General features: G+C 48.6%; 9 protein-coding genes across 9 annotated transcripts; 3 read left to right on the forward strand and 6 right to left on the reverse strand.

Moving 5' to 3' along the window:
- Positions 1 to 297: 297 nt before the first annotated feature.
- On the reverse strand, positions 298 to 2,280 carry BHQ10_001359 (uncharacterized protein; the record flags this gene model as incomplete). The annotated part of the gene is made up of 3 exons (XM_040873386.1): positions 298 to 1,680; positions 1,731 to 2,091; positions 2,153 to 2,280. 3 exons carry the CDS (start codon positions 2,278 to 2,280, stop codon positions 298 to 300), a joined length of 1,872 nt encoding a protein of 623 aa, XP_040729864.1.
- A 421-nt stretch (positions 2,281 to 2,701) lies between these two features.
- BHQ10_001360 (uncharacterized protein) lies at positions 2,702 to 3,539 on the reverse strand (the record flags this gene model as incomplete). Its single annotated transcript, XM_040873388.1, has 5 exons — positions 2,702 to 2,758; positions 2,807 to 2,925; positions 2,973 to 3,083; positions 3,133 to 3,150; positions 3,209 to 3,539. The coding sequence occupies 5 exons, from the start codon at positions 3,537 to 3,539 to the stop codon at positions 2,702 to 2,704; spliced, it is 636 nt and encodes a 211-aa protein (XP_040729865.1).
- Positions 3,540 to 4,651: 1,112 nt separating this feature from the next.
- Positions 4,652 to 5,278, forward strand: BHQ10_001361 (uncharacterized protein; the record flags this gene model as incomplete). The annotated part of the gene is made up of 3 exons (XM_040873389.1): positions 4,652 to 4,687; positions 4,745 to 4,828; positions 4,886 to 5,278. 3 exons carry the CDS (start codon positions 4,652 to 4,654, stop codon positions 5,276 to 5,278), a joined length of 513 nt encoding a protein of 170 aa, XP_040729866.1.
- Positions 5,279 to 5,543: 265 nt separating this feature from the next.
- BHQ10_001362 (uncharacterized protein) lies at positions 5,544 to 10,290 on the reverse strand (the record flags this gene model as incomplete). The annotated part of the gene is made up of 2 exons (XM_040873390.1): positions 5,544 to 6,884; positions 7,342 to 10,290. 2 exons carry the CDS (start codon positions 10,288 to 10,290, stop codon positions 5,544 to 5,546), a joined length of 4,290 nt encoding a protein of 1,429 aa, XP_040729867.1.
- A 636-nt stretch (positions 10,291 to 10,926) lies between these two features.
- On the reverse strand, positions 10,927 to 12,381 carry BHQ10_001363 (uncharacterized protein; the record flags this gene model as incomplete). Its single annotated transcript, XM_040873391.1, has 4 exons — positions 10,927 to 11,148; positions 11,199 to 11,649; positions 11,698 to 12,030; positions 12,086 to 12,381. 4 exons carry the CDS (start codon positions 12,379 to 12,381, stop codon positions 10,927 to 10,929), a joined length of 1,302 nt encoding a protein of 433 aa, XP_040729868.1.
- A 375-nt stretch (positions 12,382 to 12,756) lies between these two features.
- On the forward strand, positions 12,757 to 13,382 carry BHQ10_001364 (uncharacterized protein; the record flags this gene model as incomplete). Its single annotated transcript, XM_040873392.1, has 5 exons — positions 12,757 to 12,817; positions 12,884 to 12,954; positions 13,011 to 13,135; positions 13,194 to 13,254; positions 13,320 to 13,382. 5 exons carry the CDS (start codon positions 12,757 to 12,759, stop codon positions 13,380 to 13,382), a joined length of 381 nt encoding a protein of 126 aa, XP_040729869.1.
- A 317-nt stretch (positions 13,383 to 13,699) lies between these two features.
- BHQ10_001365 (uncharacterized protein) lies at positions 13,700 to 15,428 on the reverse strand (the record flags this gene model as incomplete). The annotated part of the gene is made up of 4 exons (XM_040873393.1): positions 13,700 to 13,910; positions 13,960 to 14,542; positions 14,590 to 15,327; positions 15,398 to 15,428. 4 exons carry the CDS (start codon positions 15,426 to 15,428, stop codon positions 13,700 to 13,702), a joined length of 1,563 nt encoding a protein of 520 aa, XP_040729870.1.
- Positions 15,429 to 16,008: 580 nt separating this feature from the next.
- Positions 16,009 to 16,674, forward strand: BHQ10_001366 (uncharacterized protein; the record flags this gene model as incomplete). Its single annotated transcript, XM_040873394.1, has 1 exon — positions 16,009 to 16,674. One exon carries the CDS (start codon positions 16,009 to 16,011, stop codon positions 16,672 to 16,674), a length of 666 nt encoding a protein of 221 aa, XP_040729871.1.
- Positions 16,675 to 17,230: 556 nt separating this feature from the next.
- Positions 17,231 to 18,749, reverse strand: BHQ10_001367 (uncharacterized protein; the record flags this gene model as incomplete). Its single annotated transcript, XM_040873395.1, has 3 exons — positions 17,231 to 18,559; positions 18,607 to 18,657; positions 18,714 to 18,749. The coding sequence occupies 3 exons, from the start codon at positions 18,747 to 18,749 to the stop codon at positions 17,231 to 17,233; spliced, it is 1,416 nt and encodes a 471-aa protein (XP_040729872.1).
- Positions 18,750 to 19,187: the final 438 nt, after the last annotated feature.

The raw sequence follows: 19,187 nt of genomic DNA on the forward strand, positions 1-19,187 counted from the left end.
GTGACATTCTATGCTTGCATGTATTACTTCGCTTTAACCCCCCTTTTTTTTTGACCAACGTATGTGTGTACTGCTTCACATCTTTTTTCACTATTCTAGCTTAGACTCTTTGGGATGTTTGCGATAGAATCAGCTATGATTGGGGATGGGGACTACCTAACCTACCTATGTTTCTTACAATTATCAGGAGCGAGTCCGGACCAGCTAGCCGTCTGGCAATCGTATAAAAAAGTTGTACGTGTAGTAAATGTTCCAGAAAATCAAGCAATTATGTTACATAGGTACTATTTCATCTATTTATCCGTGAAGGTTGGATTTCGCTCCATTTCCAATATCGTTATCTTCATCCTCGTCTTCTTCGCCGATGACGTAGTGGTCTCTATCTAGATCAGGGGTCAACGAGTCCAACTCCGCTTCGTCAAAGTCTCTCGCTTCGAGGTCACGGCTGCCGCCGTTACTGGACTGGTTGCGGAATCGGCTCAGAAGGCCTGCGCCGTCGGAAGATGAGTTATTATCAACGCCGCCCCGATACACAGATCGGTATCCCTTCTTGGTCGGTGATGTGCCATCCCTAGCAGCGCGTTGACGAGCGCGCCAGATGAAGAATCCCCAGACTGAGACGCCGATGATGACTACTATCAACGCCGCTTCTCCGGATTTGGTGTAGGCTTTCCATTCGGCGTCTTTGAGTTTTGCGTCGTCGATTTGGTCGGTTTCGGAGGTGGAGGATGATGTGTTGCCGACTGATGTTTGAGGGAGTTTCTCGCCGTCGAGACGTGAATCTGCGGGCGTCCCTCCGATATTGGCAATATCAACATTAATAAATCGATCGACCATATCCCGCGTACGCCGCGGCCAATCGTATGGTACCATATGGCTGGCATTGTAGAATAGGACATAAGTCAGGTTGCGCGCTTGTTGGTAGTATCCCGCTGCATCACCCTCAAAAGTCCAATCACGGCGAGGTGCCCATACACCTGGTTTGGTCTCGAATCCTGTTCCATCACTCCATTTCATGTTATGGATCAATGCCTCCGTTCCGAGATGGTTGCAGATCAAGTCTCGATCTCCACTGAAGAGCAACACCTTAACGCCTGATTCGATCAATCCCGGGAGAATCTGAATCGAAGGAATACCACTGTGTCCCACGCGAAAGTTCGCAGTCACTTGGTTGTTACATTCCGTCCACCCATTGGCTTTCCCGTGGTCCAGGTTAAGTGCTATTCCTACTTCCGTCCTTCGCAGATACCGTGTCATCTGATCCAAGTCCGGGGGCCATGTATTTCCACACGAGGCATCTTTCAACCTAATGTCGTACACGTTGACACATTGATCGTCTGAGGTTCTAGTCAAATCCAACAGCCTGTTCAATATGCCTTCGCACTGTCTGATATCGACCAAGTCGCCCGCACCGGGAGCATTCAACTGCTCGTTACAGCTCTTCTCTGTCTCGTCAAGTTGATTCGCCATGGCGCTTCCTTCTTTGACCAAACCTTCGGCATATGCATATTGCAAGTTTGCAGGGTACTGGTCACGGGGTGATATCCATCCATTACCGATCAAGAGTCCTTTAATGGCCCAATGTTGCTGTCTCGGTTGAATGCTTTTGTTCCGCTCGACGATGGCTCGAGCAATGTGTGGAATGTATTGACCTGCGTATGACTCTCCCGCAATGTACAACTTCAAGCTTAATTAGTCAAGTGTCGAAAGTATGATATTCGAGTACTCACATCATCGCTTTCATATTCCGGAAACATAGCAAACCATTTCTCCAAAAAGGTAATCATATGAGCGGCGACATGATCGAGATCATGCAGGAAACTATTGGTATTGACATAACTGAAGCCCGTGCCAACTGGCTGGTCGACAAAAAGGAGGTTCGCAAATTCGTCCCAAGATCCATTGTTATATATCAGTGTGTGGTCGTCTTTTACACGGTATGGTCCAATCTCCATTAACGCTCCGTCCATTGAACTGCATCCCGGTCCTCCGTTGAGCCATAAGATGGTGCGTTGTCGATTAGCGATGTGACGGTTCTGAAAGTGCCAAAAGAATAGGTGGCCGTTTGTTTCGGGGTCCACTTCGACATGACTATCAAGAGTATATCAGCATATGACCGCCATAGAAAATGCGAGGTAACTAAGTGATATACCCAGCATGCATCTTAAGTAGAGGTCCGTCCGGCTGTCCCGGTATCGACTTGACATAGTAGTCTGCTGCTGACTGCGCCAACGCACATATTGGGCTGCTCAGCAGCAGTAGTAAAGCTTTGCCGAGCATTCTGTGTGTATTAGTTTGGTAGAAAGAGCTGCGCCGTTTAGTCAAAGGAGGATAGACCTCCGGATATCGAAGGTCCCTCGTAGATATGCGATGTCGCAGTTGTCATCAATTCGGCGGCTCGAGCTTTACCATCCGAGGCTTCGGTTGAGCCGTAGAGTATGGTATTTACAAGGGTCTTCGCGATCTAGACGACAATTCGAACTTGTTGCTGTAGTATTTGTTGTGATCAGTGAAACAGATATGATTACGCGGAATTCAGACGGAGAAGCGTGGCCTTTGCCCTTTTCGGAAAGAGCCTACTGCCAGAGTGGGTCCTGCCGCCAGGCCGCGGATCTCGCTTGGCAAGTTTGCATTGTTTGTTTGTATCTACTCTATCATTATTAACCCTTTTCTCCTCGCTTTCTTTGTATTATGTGAACTCTCAAAACATATCATCCAAAGACTTGTCGGCATCCTTCTTAATCAGCTCGACCATGCCCTGGAATTGTTAGTATCACATACCCCAGCTTGGACTCCAAAGACATACATCAGGCATAATGGGCTTCCCCTGGCTATCCCGAACATATCGGAATGGCATTTCTGTACTTTCATGTTCGTTGATGCGCAATTCAGGGTGATCCACGTAGGGGATCTTGTCCAGTGGAACTGTCGTGCTTGTTAGCTACGTCTTGGTGAGATGGTTGGGGACGTACTTCGATCTAGTGAAATCATACGAGTCACTCTCACGGCGGTATCTGTGGTCATCTGCACAGGGCCAAGTCGTCGTCCGGTGTAGCCCTTTTTTCGTAGCTCAGATGTGCGGTCTATCTCATAAGTCAGGATTCGAAGATGCATATATAATGATGGTCATACCTCTTGGAGGGTCATCGCCTACATAACTCAACAGTCAGGGACGCATGTAGATATCACATTCAAACAGAAGACTAACCGAGTATACCACCAAACAGAAACACGTCAAAATCATCTCCATCCGCTGGGCTCAACTCTGTCTTTGCAGCCGGATCGAGCAGACACACTCTCGACTTGCGATCCGCAAAAATTTCCTCCACACTGCGTCGCTCAACCTTGAGTTCCTCCATACGCGCCAGATTGTCTGGCATCTGTAGCTCCTCGGGGACGGAAGTCAACAGAAACTGAGCGCCAGATTCTTTGGATTCGCGTGCGATACATGCATATTCCAGAGCGGACCAGGGTCCTAGTTCAGGGTCGAGATGTTCAACCACAAAGGTCAATGTCCTTGTGGACGGAGTCTGTGCCATTTTGCGGGTAGATTTCCGCTTCGTACTCAAGTTGCAATTTAATTTGATCAAATTCGTCAGCTCAATCCCTGTTTTGGCGATGTTTTTTGTGGTTGCTGGACGTTGGAAAAAGTTTTGCGGCGGAGTCGAGGACGTCACAAACTATTTTCTGCGGAAAATATCCGGGCCACTTTCAGATTTATGGACGAACTGTATTCAATAATAAAATGGAAATTGACATACAATGGGAAGATTACGGTTCATATTGTACTTAAACAACTTCTACAAAATTAGTATTCTGTGTATGAATCTGCATAGTGCGGGGCCATTATATGAACATGATCAACATCTAAATCGCCAAGAAAAATACAGAAAAGCACATGAAAATCTGATAGGCAGATAAAGCTAATTGCAATTCTGTCTGGCACTAACGGCTAACCACTGTTTGTGACGCCCAATAGTCAGGACGTCGAGCTGATTGAACGAGACTTAATTCCGCAGGGATTCTGACGTAAGCCTTGACGGAAGTTGTGAGGGGACAGAGCAGATGGTTCGCCTCTGAGACGGCCGAATATTTGGTCGACAGAAGATCATCTGATAGACTGGCAATACGAGCAGTAGACCACAATACTCTTTATTCCTAGAGGATGTAGATTGAAGAGTAGATAGGAGAATGTAGAAAGCTAAGAAGATACCCCACTTCCGATTAGACTGATTGTTTCAGCACCCAACCACTCTTACTTTCTCCTCCTCCTACTTCTCTCACTATCTTTCATCCCTGTCACTGTCTACACTCTAGAGCCTACTACGAAATATTCTCTCCTTCCTGGTCTCACGTCTTCTTCCTTCATTATCGCCTGTCAGAACAACGCTCCCTCGAACCGAAACTATCTCGAACCGAAACTATCGACTGCCGACTTCCCCGCAACTAGGCTATCCTTCTAACGTACATCTACAACTTCGAACAAGGACCCGTTACAACGAGCACGGAGTCCCTTAGTTGAGGAAATAGTCAATCACAAACAGTCCGCCCGTATCAAAGCGCCGTCGAGTCGATCGAGTAGCTGCCAATCTCAACAAACAAGAACAACACTACAATTCATCTGCTGTGCATGAGCACAGCAATCAACAAAATGAACCCACACCAAGCCAACAAAGTCGATATCAGCGTAGGCTCTTCGCTATATAACTCTATATTTCGTTATGCTAACGAATTCATCCAACAGTCACTCAGCCCCGATGAGCAACGACTCCTCCGTCTCTACGGCAAAGTGCCAACCAAGAAAGACCTCCTCCAGAACAAACTCAAGGTACGCCCGCCCAACACCTCCACCAACTTTCAAATCTCGAAAATTAATAATCTTTAGGAACGCAAATACTTCGACTCCGGTGACTACGCCCTTAGCAAAGCCGGCAAAGCCTCAGACGTCGGCGTCACAAGCATCGGCTCACGACACCCTGTGCCCGAAAACATCCCTCATCTAACCGCTACATCGCCCAGCGCCAACAACCCTTCCAACGGCAACAATGGCCATATTGGTGGGCCGGGCGCAGCAAGTGTTACTTCTCAGTCTATCCCCGGTAGTATTAGTGGGCATCCCGGGTCGATTGGGTTTCCCCAGAATCGCGGCAGCCCCGTCAAGGAAGGATCGTTTGTGCAACGTAAGTCGAGTTTGAATCATGATTCGCAGAATGATGAGAATGCCGACGAGCCTGCTGAAGAGGATCGGGGACGACAGGTGGAGAAGGATGATCAGTAATAGTTACTTTTTCTCTTTCGTTTCATTTGGTTGATTTCTACATCATGTTAAGCGGCGTTCATGTACTGCGATGGATATGGTCTCTTTTCTTTTCGTCTATTAAAACGATTTTTCCTTTTCATGACTACTTCTGACGGCAGATGAAATTGTGTATGGCGCGATTTTTCATCTTGTGATCCGTTCGGTTCTTCATATACCTGGTACTTTACATGCCCAATCAGAATAAAAATATCCGTATTTCCATTATATCTTCGTATAGGGTTATTTACTCCCTCTCTATCGACCAAACCTTGACACTCCCATCATCTCCCGTACTAATCAATATCTCCTCGTCCCTTTGACCGCCCCGTCTATCACCCCGTTTCGCCCATGCAATGTGATTAATCTCATAAATATCATGCGCCGCTTCGATAGTGGCTATCACTTTCCAGTCTGTCTTGAATTTTGTGTCTTCGGATGTATCCATCTCGTCACTTCCTCCTTCTTTTGGTGCATTCTCGACGAAGAACTCGGCATAAATGACAATCCGTCCATCAGCGCCTGTCGACGCCACAAGTCCACTGCGTTTACTCCACGCAACAGCATAGACTGCCAGATCATGCGCGGCCGGCAAGAGTGCATCTTCGTGCCACGTCTCATCCAGTCCCGTGGGACGAATGATACTCGGTATACCGGTATTCGAAGCCGAGAAGGCGCTGCGTTCGCTCTGGGGTTTGGATTCTCGACGCCATATGCGGACTGTCTTATCTGCCGAGCAGGAAGCTATCCTAGGTCCAGAGAGGGCGAAGGAATCTCTATACTCTTCTTTGATCTTCGCTTGCTTGTCTGCTGGTAACGATACAGAAGGAAAAGGCGAGAAATCAACACCCTCCCAATCCACGCTCCACACCGTACCCTTATGACCTTTCAAACAGGCTACTTGCCCCCAATCATCAATATCCTCCCTCCAAATCCGGATAGTGTCATCATAACTGCCCGACGCGAGGCATTCCTCCGTCGGATGCCACGCCACGCACTTGACGTCCGCGGAATGCTCCTGCAGCACGGCGACGGTCTCAAAGTTGTTATCGCCGTCGTCCAAATCTTCCCATATCCAGATTGATTTGTCGCGCGAGCAGGTTGCGAGTAGTGAGCCGGAGGCGGACCAGGAGAGGGATTTTACCTCGCTGTCGTGCCCGTCGAGGAGGACTGCGAATCGCCATTCTTCTTCATCTTCTTGTCTTTCATCATGATCGTGGTCGTGATCGTGATCGTGGTGGTCGTGCACATGGTCATGGTTCTCGTTATTGTTGTAATCGTCCCACCTCCTCCAAATCCCCACCGTAGCATCAAAACTACCCGTCGCCAAAACGCTTTCTCCTTTTGTCACGCCAGCGGAAGCGGTGGGTTTCCAGGCCGAGCTTCTGATACTGCGTTTGTGTCCGCCCGAAACGACAGATAACAGTTTATAATTGACGAGGGAGTAGATTCGAACGGTCTTGTCGGCGCTGCTGGTTGCGACGAGTGGTAGGGAAGGGTGAGGGGTTGATTGCCATGCTCTTTCAAGAGAGGGAGGAGTCAGGTCTGATATCAGGGAGGTTTTCCACATCTTGCGGAAGATGTTGGTCTTGTAGGTTGAGGGGTTTAGATGGTAGTGTATGTCATGCGGGTCGTTGTTTCTTCGATGTTACGCACTTTGATAGGTCGATTATGATTTCTTATTCTCGATTCAATATTCCGAATGACTGTAAGTATCGTAAATATCTCGTGTCTTACTGTAACTAAGTGAGAGAGGTGGGATGCTCGTCATAGCGCAGAATAAAAAATTGGAGATGGTTGCGGGGCTGATGTATGATTACATATTACCCTAACCCTATTGCGTCTACGATGTCTAAGGTATGGAATTCATAACGCAGGTGATTTCATTCTAGTCTCGTATAATGCACCAAATATGGCATAAATAGATCATAATCCAAAAAAAAAAAAAAAAAAAAAAAAAAAAAAAACTCGAATGCAATGCATTGCCAATTTCGGAGGTCAAGCTACATCTAGCTACAACACTCACTAATAACCCTCTCATATACCATTCCATGACACGTCCAATCCACATCCCGCACTTTGCCCAACTCGTCGACCAGTTTTCCGATTTCATTGACGAATTCCGGCATGCCCGCTGCGGCGAGGGATTGACTTGCGGTTGTCGTTGCGCGGACGCGCTCGCTAGCACTTGCTGCGCTGAGACGAGATAGAACATGTGCGCGGAGACGCGAGAGGATGAGTCGGGCTACTGGGTCTGTGAAGGATGAGGATGTTGCAGAGCTATCGGTTGCTGTAGACGTGGAGGCGGAGGATGTGGACGCAGATGAGGAGATTGGTCCCGAGACGTATTCGACTGATGGCATTTGAGAGCTCGTCGTGGTGTCAACCGATGTAGTGGCTGTCGCAACCGGGCTCAATACACGTCTCATAGTCGACAGTAGCTGCGACCGAGCAGCAGCAGGCATCGGCCGAGTACATTCTATGATCGATTGGATTCGCTCCGGCTTGATTTCGGTAAAATCAAGCGACAGGATGCGGTCCGCTTCTGCTTTCCATTGTGATCGTGAATCTCGTTTCAGAAGATTCTTTGCAGTAAGGAGGATAGCTGCAGTCGCTGCAATCTTGAATGCGGTCATGTGAAGCGTCTCAAGTCGCGCATTGTCCAATTCGAGGGTTTCAGGAACAAGATCCGATGGTACGGGAGCGTTATTGAGTACAAGATCAACCAGACCTTGCGCATACACTTTGCCTGCCGGCGGTTGAACTTGACGCCGATCTGCGATTTCCAGATTTCGGCGTAGCATGTCATCAACAACAAGATTGTGGTTCTTTTGCCAGAACCGCTTTGTTTTTTCAAGACTGATGGTACCGTCATCTAAACCCTTTTGAAACGTCCTCTGCTCATAGCCTGGAGCTTCTTGAATGAGCTGGGGAGCAGCCACCTGGATCATGAAATTGGTATGATCCAAAGACAATAAATCAATAATACCCATCAAACTAGACAATCGTTCAATGGGATCTCCCGACTTGTTTTCAGCAAAAGCTTTGACTTCTGGGTCTCGGAAAGGTGCGCAAAGTTGAGGGAGGATGCGGCACATGAAGTCAAAAAATGAATCATATGAAAATGTGCCGGCATCGCATTGATTCTCAATCAACTTTGGGTCAAGTGCCTCACTGATCAAGACATGCAAGGAATTTCCAGGTCGCAAAGACCGTAAAAGTCGATCTTGAATAACAGTAGCCATTGCTACTATCCACTTCGTTCCGAGGCCTGCATCGACATCACTTCTCATCATGTCGGTCATATGTTTCATGATTTGCTGACGGGGTTCGGTATATTGGGTCTGCTCTATTCTAAACTCTCGGTTGATCAATAGTTCATGAACTAGGACGCGATTCTCAGGTAACGCTGTCAAAGCTTTCGTGAAGCTTTCATGAGGGGACAATCTTTGCTTGTCCAACTCGTGCAGCACGGCACTTTCGACATTGTTGAATGTCTCACTAATCGGAGTCGAAACACTGTCAGCATGAGCATCAGCACTAGTCGAGACCGCTGCAGACCGAGGAATCGATTGTTTAGACGAGTTCGAGCGCTTCTTCTCCCGCTTAGCCTTTCTTAAAGCTTGCTTGACCATATCTAGAGCCTTATCAGGACCGGCAAGTCGTTTCAATCTGGCCAACAGTAGAATCTGGTTGTGTCTAATGCCTTGGTAGTATTCATCGGCGGCGCCTCCTGCTCGATCTTCTTTTACAGTTTGCCAAATAAGCTCCAACTCGACGAACTGAGCCAGCATGATCTCGATTAGCACGGTAGAGTCGTGAGTCTTCCAAGCATGAAAAGCCGAGAAGAAGACGCTGTATGCTTCTCCTAGAACCTGAAGCTCACTAGACATGGAAGTGATGGACTGGTGTTTCAAAAGTCGTTTAGTAATCTGTTCAAAGGACACGACCAAGTCGCGCGCTTTCTCAATCAGATCCTGTTCCTGTTCACCATCGCTGCTCATCACCGAAGACGGATGAGACAAAATCAGATAGCTGCTCAAGAACGTCCGCACAGCACCTCGCTCGCCCAATGCGCCACCTTCCATATCCCGCAGTCCACAGAGGCGGAGTACTCGAGCCATTGTCTCCAAAACAGTCTCTTCTGAAAGAAGAGCACTCACATCATCAAAAGACATGCTGCCGATTTTCTGCCGAGACAGATTTAAAGACTGAAACGTACTCATTACTCGTCGCGCTACATAATTCTTCCAAGCCTTTTGCACAATTCTCGCCGCAGCATCCCGGGTCAACGAATTAAGCACCGTTTTCACCATCTTGCTCTCCTCTCCAGCGGGTAAACTAGCCGTCCGCGGCCTCCGGTGCATCTGCTGATACTGTAATCGTCGCTTCTCGGCATCTGCAAACTTCTCCGCCATTTCCAATCGAAGACGAGCGTACTTGGCAGCTTTCAATTCACGAGTCTCTTCCGCTTTCTTCTTGGCTCGGCGCACTTCATCTTCACATTTGGCGGTGATTTCGGCCAGAAGCCGTTCGCGAGCTTGTTGTGCAGCAAGCGCTCTTTCCTCTCGCTGCAGGTTTCGTGTAGCGGCTTTCGCAACGGCTGCCCGAAGTCTTACTTTCTCAGCGTGAGCGGCGCGGTCGGCCAGGCGTGCTTTGCGAGACTCCAAGATAGAGGCTCGACGAAGATGCTGCGCGAGGTGGTCGCTTTGGGGGCCGCCGTGCGCAGAAGTAGTCGAGTGGTGCGAGTGAATCGACGAGACTGAGCTGCGGCGTGAGAGCTTATCGGATGCGCGACGTGCGCTGGCAGACCGTCGGTAGAATCGAGCTGCGATATGAGGGGGTAGGGCGAGGATTTGCTTCTCGTCGTCGGATGTGAGCATTTCTATATCTGCCGGGTCGATGATGTTTGCGGATGACGGCGCATCTGCGTCTGGCAGGTGGATTTCTAGATCGGAGTTGCGTCGAATCATGGTAACATAGTACGAGCGCATGTAGTGTGTATGCTCAGCTGTATAATATGCGACGCGATAACGAAGATCATAAAGAGTGGGAGAATGAGCTGCTGAGTATAAAGACTGGTGACATTTGTTTTTGGTGTCAGTCCGTGCTTGTTTCAGATGCAAACGTGACGAGTAATCAAGAGATTAGCTCAGACGATAGTGGAACGTGAAAGAAGCCGAGTGGCGCGGGTCAATAGTTACTGTCGGGTGAGCCGAGTGATACTGCAAGTTTGACTTGTTCAAAGCTAGTACATCTTGACAGACCGGCTGATACGATCCGTTTCAGCGGGAGAAAAGAATGAAGTGTTCTGAATGAAAGAAAGAAGAAAGGTGAAGTTGAAGAAGAGGGGAGTGACCTTGATTACTCACTTATCGGCCAAACGTCAGTTGGAAGGCCGCTTGCATCTTACGCTAGTCCCTATTTAGTCTAGATTGCCAGATCTATACATCGACGAGTATCTTAATATTTATATGCAATACTTTCCAAAGCTGAATAGACAAAATCAATTGACAACGCCTGCCCGACAAACAGAACGTGTGCATACCATCTCGAACGAAACTCCACATCTTGGGCGTGTAACGTCGTAACTACAGCAGAAAGAATCAAGCCGAAAACACAGACATAAATCATGAACCCTCGCTACCAAACTGCGTTGTCCACTCGGCATTCCGATCTAGATCTTCTTTGCTGACGGTAGGTCGTGAATTTCGAATAGCTTTGATAAAGTCTTTCAGCACAAGGGGTGGCTCTAAGAGTTTCTCCGACTCGACTTCCATCCAGTTCATTTCCATGGCGCCGTTATCGCCGGGTGAGCAGGGGGTGAATTTTTCCTCTCCGTCAACGAGGACCTGGATTGTTAGTCACGTTGCATAGACTAGGTAGAATGACGAGAGCATACCTTTTTGTAATGCGTAGCAGTCTGGATTTTCCGGATAGGCTGCATCAACGCATCCTGCACCGCGATACTAATATCACTACCAGAATACTCCGCACTAATCTCCGCCAAATGTCGGTAATCAGCCTGCGTCAACTGACACGGCGTCGAGCCCACGGCCAGCATGAACATCTTCATTCGTGCGTTGATATCTGGTAGACTGATGTGAATTCTTCGTTGGAATCGTCGTCGAATGGCAGCGTCTAGCTGCCAGGGGATATTCGTTGCGCCCAGTATCAGCACGCCGCGTGAATCCTTGCCAACACCATCCATTTGCACGAGCAATTCAGTCTTGATACGTCGAGATGCTTCGGATTCGCCCTCTCCACGCGGTCCGCAGAGCGCATCGACTTCATCGATGAAGATGATGGCCGGTTTGTTCTCTCGAGCCATATTGAACAATTGCTTGACGAGACTAACCAGTCAGCCAGCAGTCACAAATTAAGGCGCATGCAGGACCTACCGTTCACTCTCACCCATCCATTTCGAAACCAAATCACTACTACTAACACTGAAAAATGTACTGTTCGCTTCTGTCGCAACGGCCTTTGCAAGATACGACTTTCCCGTTCCAGGAGGTCCATACATCAATATGCCTTTCCACGGCTGTCGCTTGCCCGTAAATAAATGAGGGAACTTTATCGGTAATATAACAGCCTCCTTCAAGGCCTCCTTTGCATTCTCCAAACCGGCGACATCCTCCCATCGCACGTTAGGTTTTTCGGACAGAATGGCTCCTTGTAACGCGCCTCGCAGCTTTTTGGCCTCTGCATCTTCGCCGTCTTCATCTTCTTTCCTAAACCCAAGCATCAGTCAGCAATATTCCGCCCATTGTGGATAGAGAAACGCACCCCTTCCCACCCCCATTTGCCACTTTCCCATTCGCGCCCACCGCACTCGGTTTCTTTTTGTTATCTGCATTCGCCAAATGATTCTTAAGCTTCTCTGCGCGATCCATATACTCCCCCGTCTTGGCGCGAATCATCTCCTTCGATTTGGGATTCTTCTCCCATTTAAGGGCGAGCATGAACAACTCGAGCGCGGCATAGTAGCCCTGATAGGCCTTTTCGTATTCGCCGGCATTGTCGTGTTCGATGGCTTTTTTGACGGTGTCGATGGCTCGGCCGAGGAAGTCGGTGTTACTCATCTTGTGGTATCAGGTCGTTTTGGTTGATTTGAATTGGGGAGAGCGTGTTAGAGAGTTGGAGATGAGATGGATGGTCCGCTTGGAGTGGGGTTGCCAACTCCAAACGCACGCGAGTTTTCAAACAACAGCGCTGTGAAAGGGCAAGAATAGGAGAGCAATTAAAAGAAAGCCCTTGAGTGTAAATAACTCGATAATATCGTAGAGAGTAGAGATCAACAGGCAGAGACAGCAAGAAGAGTGTTTGTTTGGAAACTTGCATGCCTGCCGCCATTCGGGACGGACCCGACTTAGCCTGGCCGCTTGACGTAGATACTCTCCTAACGCTTTTTTACCCCCGCTAATCCTCGACAGTCAACATCCAGCATATAAATCAACATGGAGCAAGCACAGAAAGCGCTACAGGCGCTGTCAGAAGAATACCAGAATCTTCAAGCTGGTATTCATTACCCGCCATTTTCATTGCATGAAAATTAATTGAAAAGATGCTAAGACAGAGCTACAGAACTAGAAACAATCATCCTTGCTCGACAAAAGCTCGAATCACAGCAGCAAGAAAACCAGGCCGTACAGCAAGTAAGTCAATCCCTCTATTATTCGAAGTTGGAGAACAGGCTGCTAACGAACGAAAGGAATTCGCATCCCTAGACGACGACTCAAACATCTACAAACTCGTCGGACCTGTGCTTCTAAAGCAGGAAAAGTCCGAGGCCGTGATGGCTGTTGATGGTCGCTTAGAGTTCATTGAGAAGGAGATGTTTGTCCCCCTGTTCCCCTTTGACTGATTAGTTTTGAACGTTATTGACTCTATATAGAAAACGGATAGAGGGCCAGATACAGGAGATTAATAATAAGAGTGATAAGAAAAGGACGGAGGTGAGTTTTGCTTTTTATATCATGTTTTTTTCGCTGGGTTAACCTGGCTGACTTGTTGCTTGAAGATTATTCAGCTGCAGTCACAGATTCAGCAGCAACAGGCTGCTGCTGGCGCTATTGCTGCTTAAGCTGTTGGGTAAGGAGGCAGATGGCATTTTCCAGCTAGGAATAAAAGCAGAATCAGTGAATCATATACTTTCTACCTTCATAATATATGTATTACCAGTAAACTGGACCTGATTCCTGTGTAGATCAAAATAGTCTTCGAGCACGCTATTTCTTAGGTACCTAAGTAACTTAGTGGGAAAGAGAACATGAAGGCAATTGCAGAAGAAATATATGTATCTATTTTATCGGCTTKTATAGAGATCTTATCATCATATCATATCAAACAAGAAAGAGAAAGAGACAGCACTCCAATGCACATCCATAATTAGCGGTCTGTCTACGACTTGACCAAAAGACTGCGGCAGGTCATCTCCTCAGGCTGCTCAATGCCCATAGCAGCTAGAATCGTAGGTGCAACGTCTCCAAGAACGCCATCTTCCTTTTTCAAGCTCCATCCTTCAGGGGCATTGGCCATGACGAATGGGACTTTGTTGACGGTGTGGGAGGTCTTGGGTTTGCGCTGCTCGTTGAGCATTTCTTCGGCGTTACTGTAACACGTTAGCTCTATTCGTACACAACACCGTACGGTAGACTTACCCATGGTCAGCAGTAATAAAAAGAATGTAACCATGCTTCTTGCACGCTTCATAGATATGGCCAATAGCTCTATCAGTCTCGGCCACACCCTGGATGGCAGCCTCGTATACACCGGTATGACCAACCATATCCGGAGGCGCAAAGTTGTTCATGACGAACTCGAATTTCTCTTCGGCAACACGCTCAGCGACTTTTTCTCCAACAGCCCAAGCACTCATCTTGGGTTCCAAGTCATAGGTTGCAACTCTGGGTGAGGGGATCATGTCACGCTCTTCACCGGGGAATTGCTTCTCGATACCTCCATTGAAGAAGAATGTGACGTGTGCGTATTTTTCGGTTTCGGCAATGTGGCTTTGGCTAATGTTCTTCTTGCCGAGCCATTCGGCGAGGACGTTGCCCATGTGTTGGGGAGGGAAGGCAATGGGGAAGGTGTAGTCGGACTTGTATTGGGTCATGGTGGTGATGTGAATATCCTTGGGGTAGGGGAAGTCGGGCCTGGGAGAGCGGTCGTAACCTCCAAGAAGCTGGGTAACCTCGCGGACACGATCTGATCGGTAGTTGAAGAAGAAGAGTGTGTCGTTGTCTGTCAAAGATTAGTCTGTCGTCTTCGCCATGCTGGGATGAACCTACCCTGAACACGGTTTTCCTTGCCACCAATGATGATAGGCTTCAAGAATTCATCATTCTCGCCCTTGGCGTAGCGCTCTTCAATAGTCTTGACAGGATCGGTGCTATCTTCACCTTCTCCAGTGACAATACCCTTCATACCAATCTCAACGCGCTCCCAGCGCTTATCACGGTCCATAACATAGTAACGACCAACGACAGTGCCGACCTCACCAATACCGAGCTCCTTAGTCTTGTCCAACAACTCCTGCATATATTTTGTGCTGCTCTTGGGGTCGGTATCACGGCCATCACCAAAGAAGTGGATAATAACCTTGGGCACACCGATATCCTTGGCAACCTGAAGGAGACCGTACAAATGCTTGTTTTGCGAGTGCACACCACCATCAGAGACCAATCCCAACAAGTGAAGTCGACCATTGCCATCCTTGGCACGCTGGAATGATTTGCGGATGTTTTCGATTTCGCCCAATTTGCCGTTCTTCAAGGTCTGGTCGATGCGCACGCTGTCCTGCCAGACGACACGACCAGCGCCGATGTTGAGATGACCGACTTCACTGTTTCCCATGAGGCCCTCGGGGAGACCGACGGCCAAAGATGAGGCATCGAGCTCTGTGTATCCCTGCGCAGTCTTGGACTTAGGGTCGGCAAAGGATGACATGACAGGCGTCTCAGCGGCGGCGATCGCATCTCCCTCTGGTGGAGAGTCGGGGCCAGGAATGCCCCAACCGTCAATGACGACTATAAAATGCAATTAGCTCCGACAGTGTCACAGTATGGGTACCTTGGAGAAAGTGAATGGACAACATACTCAATGCGACTTTTTGGTCTACCTTTGCCATGGTGGGGTGGTATGTAAGAAAAGAGACCTAGATCTATATTCTATCTTTTTGGAACTTGACCACGATGATCAAGAAAAGAAGTGCAATTGATATCACTCAATTGACAGCATAAACAAAGTAAACACAGAACGAAAGAAAAAAGAAGTCGCAGAGGGGCGTGGTCGAGGGGTATCCAGACCGAAGCCCGTTTTGGAACCGGTCGACGTCAGTGCTGCCTGATCCGTAAGGCCCGCTTCTTTTTAGCTCCGACTTTTGAGACTGAGCTTTGAGCTACCCTACCCTGTCTTTGTCAAATAGCTTCAATTTATGACACCCGCAACGATTTACGACTCTAATCAGCTGCTGTTAAATCTCCGATTCATTTTCCTTCAAGACTTCTGCCGAACGCGCTCACACTACCAACACAACCACCGTCTCACCTTTTGGTTAGCAGCCAGTCTCGAATAACGACTTACGAAGGCGTTACACAGGGTAAACAGCAACTCCATGAACCGACAACTTACAATCTGGATAATACAATCCCCTACGATCCCTTAATTTTCCGGCTCCCTTCTCGTCCCTCCCAAGGCCTAAAAGCAGCATGGCCTCCAGATCCCCGGTTTCTGCCGTATCGCAACAGCAAAAGATCTCGTCCACACCCGACATAGCTCCGACATCTCCGCAGCCATCAGCAATCCTACCAACAGGACCACAAGCAGCAATCCCATTCCCGTCTCCACAGACCTTTGATTTCATACCACCCTTGCACGCGCTAATACTACGCTTACATTCGTCGACGAATACATCTGCGTCTACTGCGGCGGCAGGTGCGGTTACCAGTCAATCCACCATCGGCGGGAATGCCTCGGTTGAAGGAGTCGTCGCAAGTCAATCGGAAGCAGGCTTACAGACACAACCGCAAACACAAACACAACAAAAACAATCCCAATCTCAACTGAAATCTCAACTACCGCTCGGCGGCGGCGGTGCGACAGACTCCGCAACACCATCCTCATCATCCAACCTGCCCCCCCTCGAAGCAAAAGATCTCTTCACAGCTGCAAGCGCGGTTCGAATACGGATTCAAAAGGCGCGCGCCATTGTGGAGAGTTTGCCGGATGTTGACCGGACGACGGAGGAGCAGGATGATGAGATTGAGGAGTTGGTAGCGCGAATTGCGAGTTTGAGGGGTGTTATTGCTGATTTTGGGCGGAGGGCTGGTATGCAGCAGACCATAGAGGTCGATAAGATGGATGTTGGTGTTTGATATATATCGATCGACCGTATTTACGAATACGGACTCAGAATCGAAGCAACGCAATGGGCTGGGCATAAAGATTGCCGCCACAGAACGAGACTTCATCCTCTCACTTGAGGATACCAGTCGAGTGAAAGAACCCTACCAAAGCGCCCCTCTATCTACGCGATTGTCATAGCGAAACTTTACAGGAAACCGGTTCATTCCTATATCAACAATCTGAACCGTCACCAAAGCCCATCAAACCAAACAAACCAATACGCCGGATGCAATCTAAACTTGTTGAAGTTTCTCACAATGTTGAAGAGAGGTGCCATCCAGCGAATACAAAGCAAATAGAACCAAAGAAATCGAAATACCTAAGACAGAGGTATATAGACAAAAGAAATATCATTATCAGGTTTATCCTTTTCTTTAACCCCAGGACATGAAAATGTTAAATAAGAAGTCAAATAATTCATCAGGTTGAGCTTTTTCTTTCATCAAAACATCACAAACGCTTTATCAAACAAATAATCATCAATAGTAACACAGATCAAAACTTCTCTTCAATTTTAAGAGCTGTTTAAACTGGAAGAGGGAAAGTGCTGGCCCAAGCAGCAATCTCCTTACGCAAGCTCAAAATCTCAGGAATAGACTCGCTGGCAGCCTTGGCCTTGAAGTCCTTGAGCTTGTTAGCCTCCTTGGGCAAACTGGCCTGGACGCTCTTGCTGATCTTGATGGCCTGGTCGATGTATCCGACAACACGCTTGAAGTCCTCCTCTCCGAGACCGCGGGTGGTCATGGCAGGCGCACCGACACGGATACCACCGGGGCTGAGAGCGGATTTGTCACCTGGCACGGCGTTCTTGTTGCATGCAATGTTGATTTGTTCCAAGACGGCTTCGACACGGGCACCGTCAACACCGTTGGGGCGCAGGTCGACGAGGACCATGTGGCTGTCGGTGCCGTCGGCGACGAGCTTGTATCCGTACTCCTTGAAGGCGACTTCAAGAGCCTTAGCGTTCTTGATGGTTTGTTCCTGGTATTGACGGAATTCGGGAGTGGCGGCTTGCTTGAGCGCGACAGCCAAGGCGGKGATGGTGTGGTTGTGGGGACCACCTTGGTGACCGGGGAAGACGGAGAAGTTGATGGGACCTTCGAGATCGTAGAGGATCTCCTTGCCGGTCTTGGGGTCGGTGCTGCGCAAACCCTTGCGGAAGAAGATCATGGCACCACGGGGTCCGCGGAGGGATTTGTGGGTGGTGGTGGTGACGACGTCGGCGTACTCAAAAGGAGAAGGAATGACGCCGGCGGCAATCAGACCGGAAATGTGAGCCATATCGACAACCAAGTAGGCGCCAACGGAGTCGGCAATCTTGCGCATGCGAGCATAGTCGATCAAGCGGCAGTAGGCGGAGGTACCAGCAACGAGGATCTTAGGGCGGTACAATTGGGCGTTAGCCTCGAGGGTGTCGTAGTCGATGATACCGGTCTCGGCGTTGACGCGGTAAGGGAAAGTCTCAAAGTAGGTCGAGACTGCAGAGATCTTGCGCTGGGGGGTCTGGTATCCGTGACTCAAGTGACCGCCGTGAGGCAAGTCGAGACCCATCAAACGGTCATGAGGCTTCATGAGAGCCTGATAAACCTGCAAGTTGGCGGGACTTCCGGAGAGAGTCTGGACATTGACACCCCACTTGTCGGATTCAAGACCAAAAGCCTTCAAGGCACGGGCCTGGCAGGTCAATTCGACAGCGTCGATATGCTGGTTGCCTCCGTAGTAGCGAGCACCGGGGTATCCCTCGGAATATTTGTTGGACATTGGTGTGCCGAGGGCATCGTAGACGGCGCGAGAGGTGACGTTCTCAGAGGCGATGAGAAGGATGGACTCGCGTTGACGTTGAATTTCTTTTTTCTAGTCGAGTCAGTCGGCTTCTTTCGATTGGAGAGCGATTGACTTACGATAATTTCAGCAATTTCAGGATCGAAGTCCGCAAGGTGGACTTCCATCAACTATTCGAATGTTAGTCAATGCCATACCACTCAACCAGCGTTCGATGCAGACATACATCCTTGTGGGACTCGGACAAAGCGTAGGTAGCCATTGCGTCTGAATTTATTCAAGTATAATTTAATAAAAAAAAAGGTGATGCTTGATGGAAGTAAACTGAAGAATAAAAACTACAGGAGGCGAATGAATCACGAGGTCCCCAAAAGCTTAAGTAGCAATTTTTCTCCAAGTCTTAGCATCGCCTCTTGGAAAAGAATTGTTCCTACTGGACGAGAGCACGCAAGAGAAAAAAAAATGGGCGGCCGGTGACTTAGGGCTGTTTTGTAATTACAGTGTTTTGCATGATTTTTTACCGGGGCAGACATGTATGGTCATCGCATATGATTCCCAGTGCGTCGCAATGCGTAATACGTAGATTACATACAGTACATACAGTACATAACGTGGGAGGGAGCTGTTTTCGGAGTCCGACCCGACAGCTTCATTCCGGCAAGTTGCTTGATCGATTCGTAGCCCGTGGACAACTCATTGC

This window comes from Talaromyces amestolkiae (assembly GCF_001896365.1).
Source record: "Talaromyces amestolkiae strain CIB chromosome Unknown scaffold2.1, whole genome shotgun sequence".
NCBI lineage: Eukaryota > Fungi > Ascomycota > Eurotiomycetes > Eurotiales > Trichocomaceae > Talaromyces > Talaromyces amestolkiae.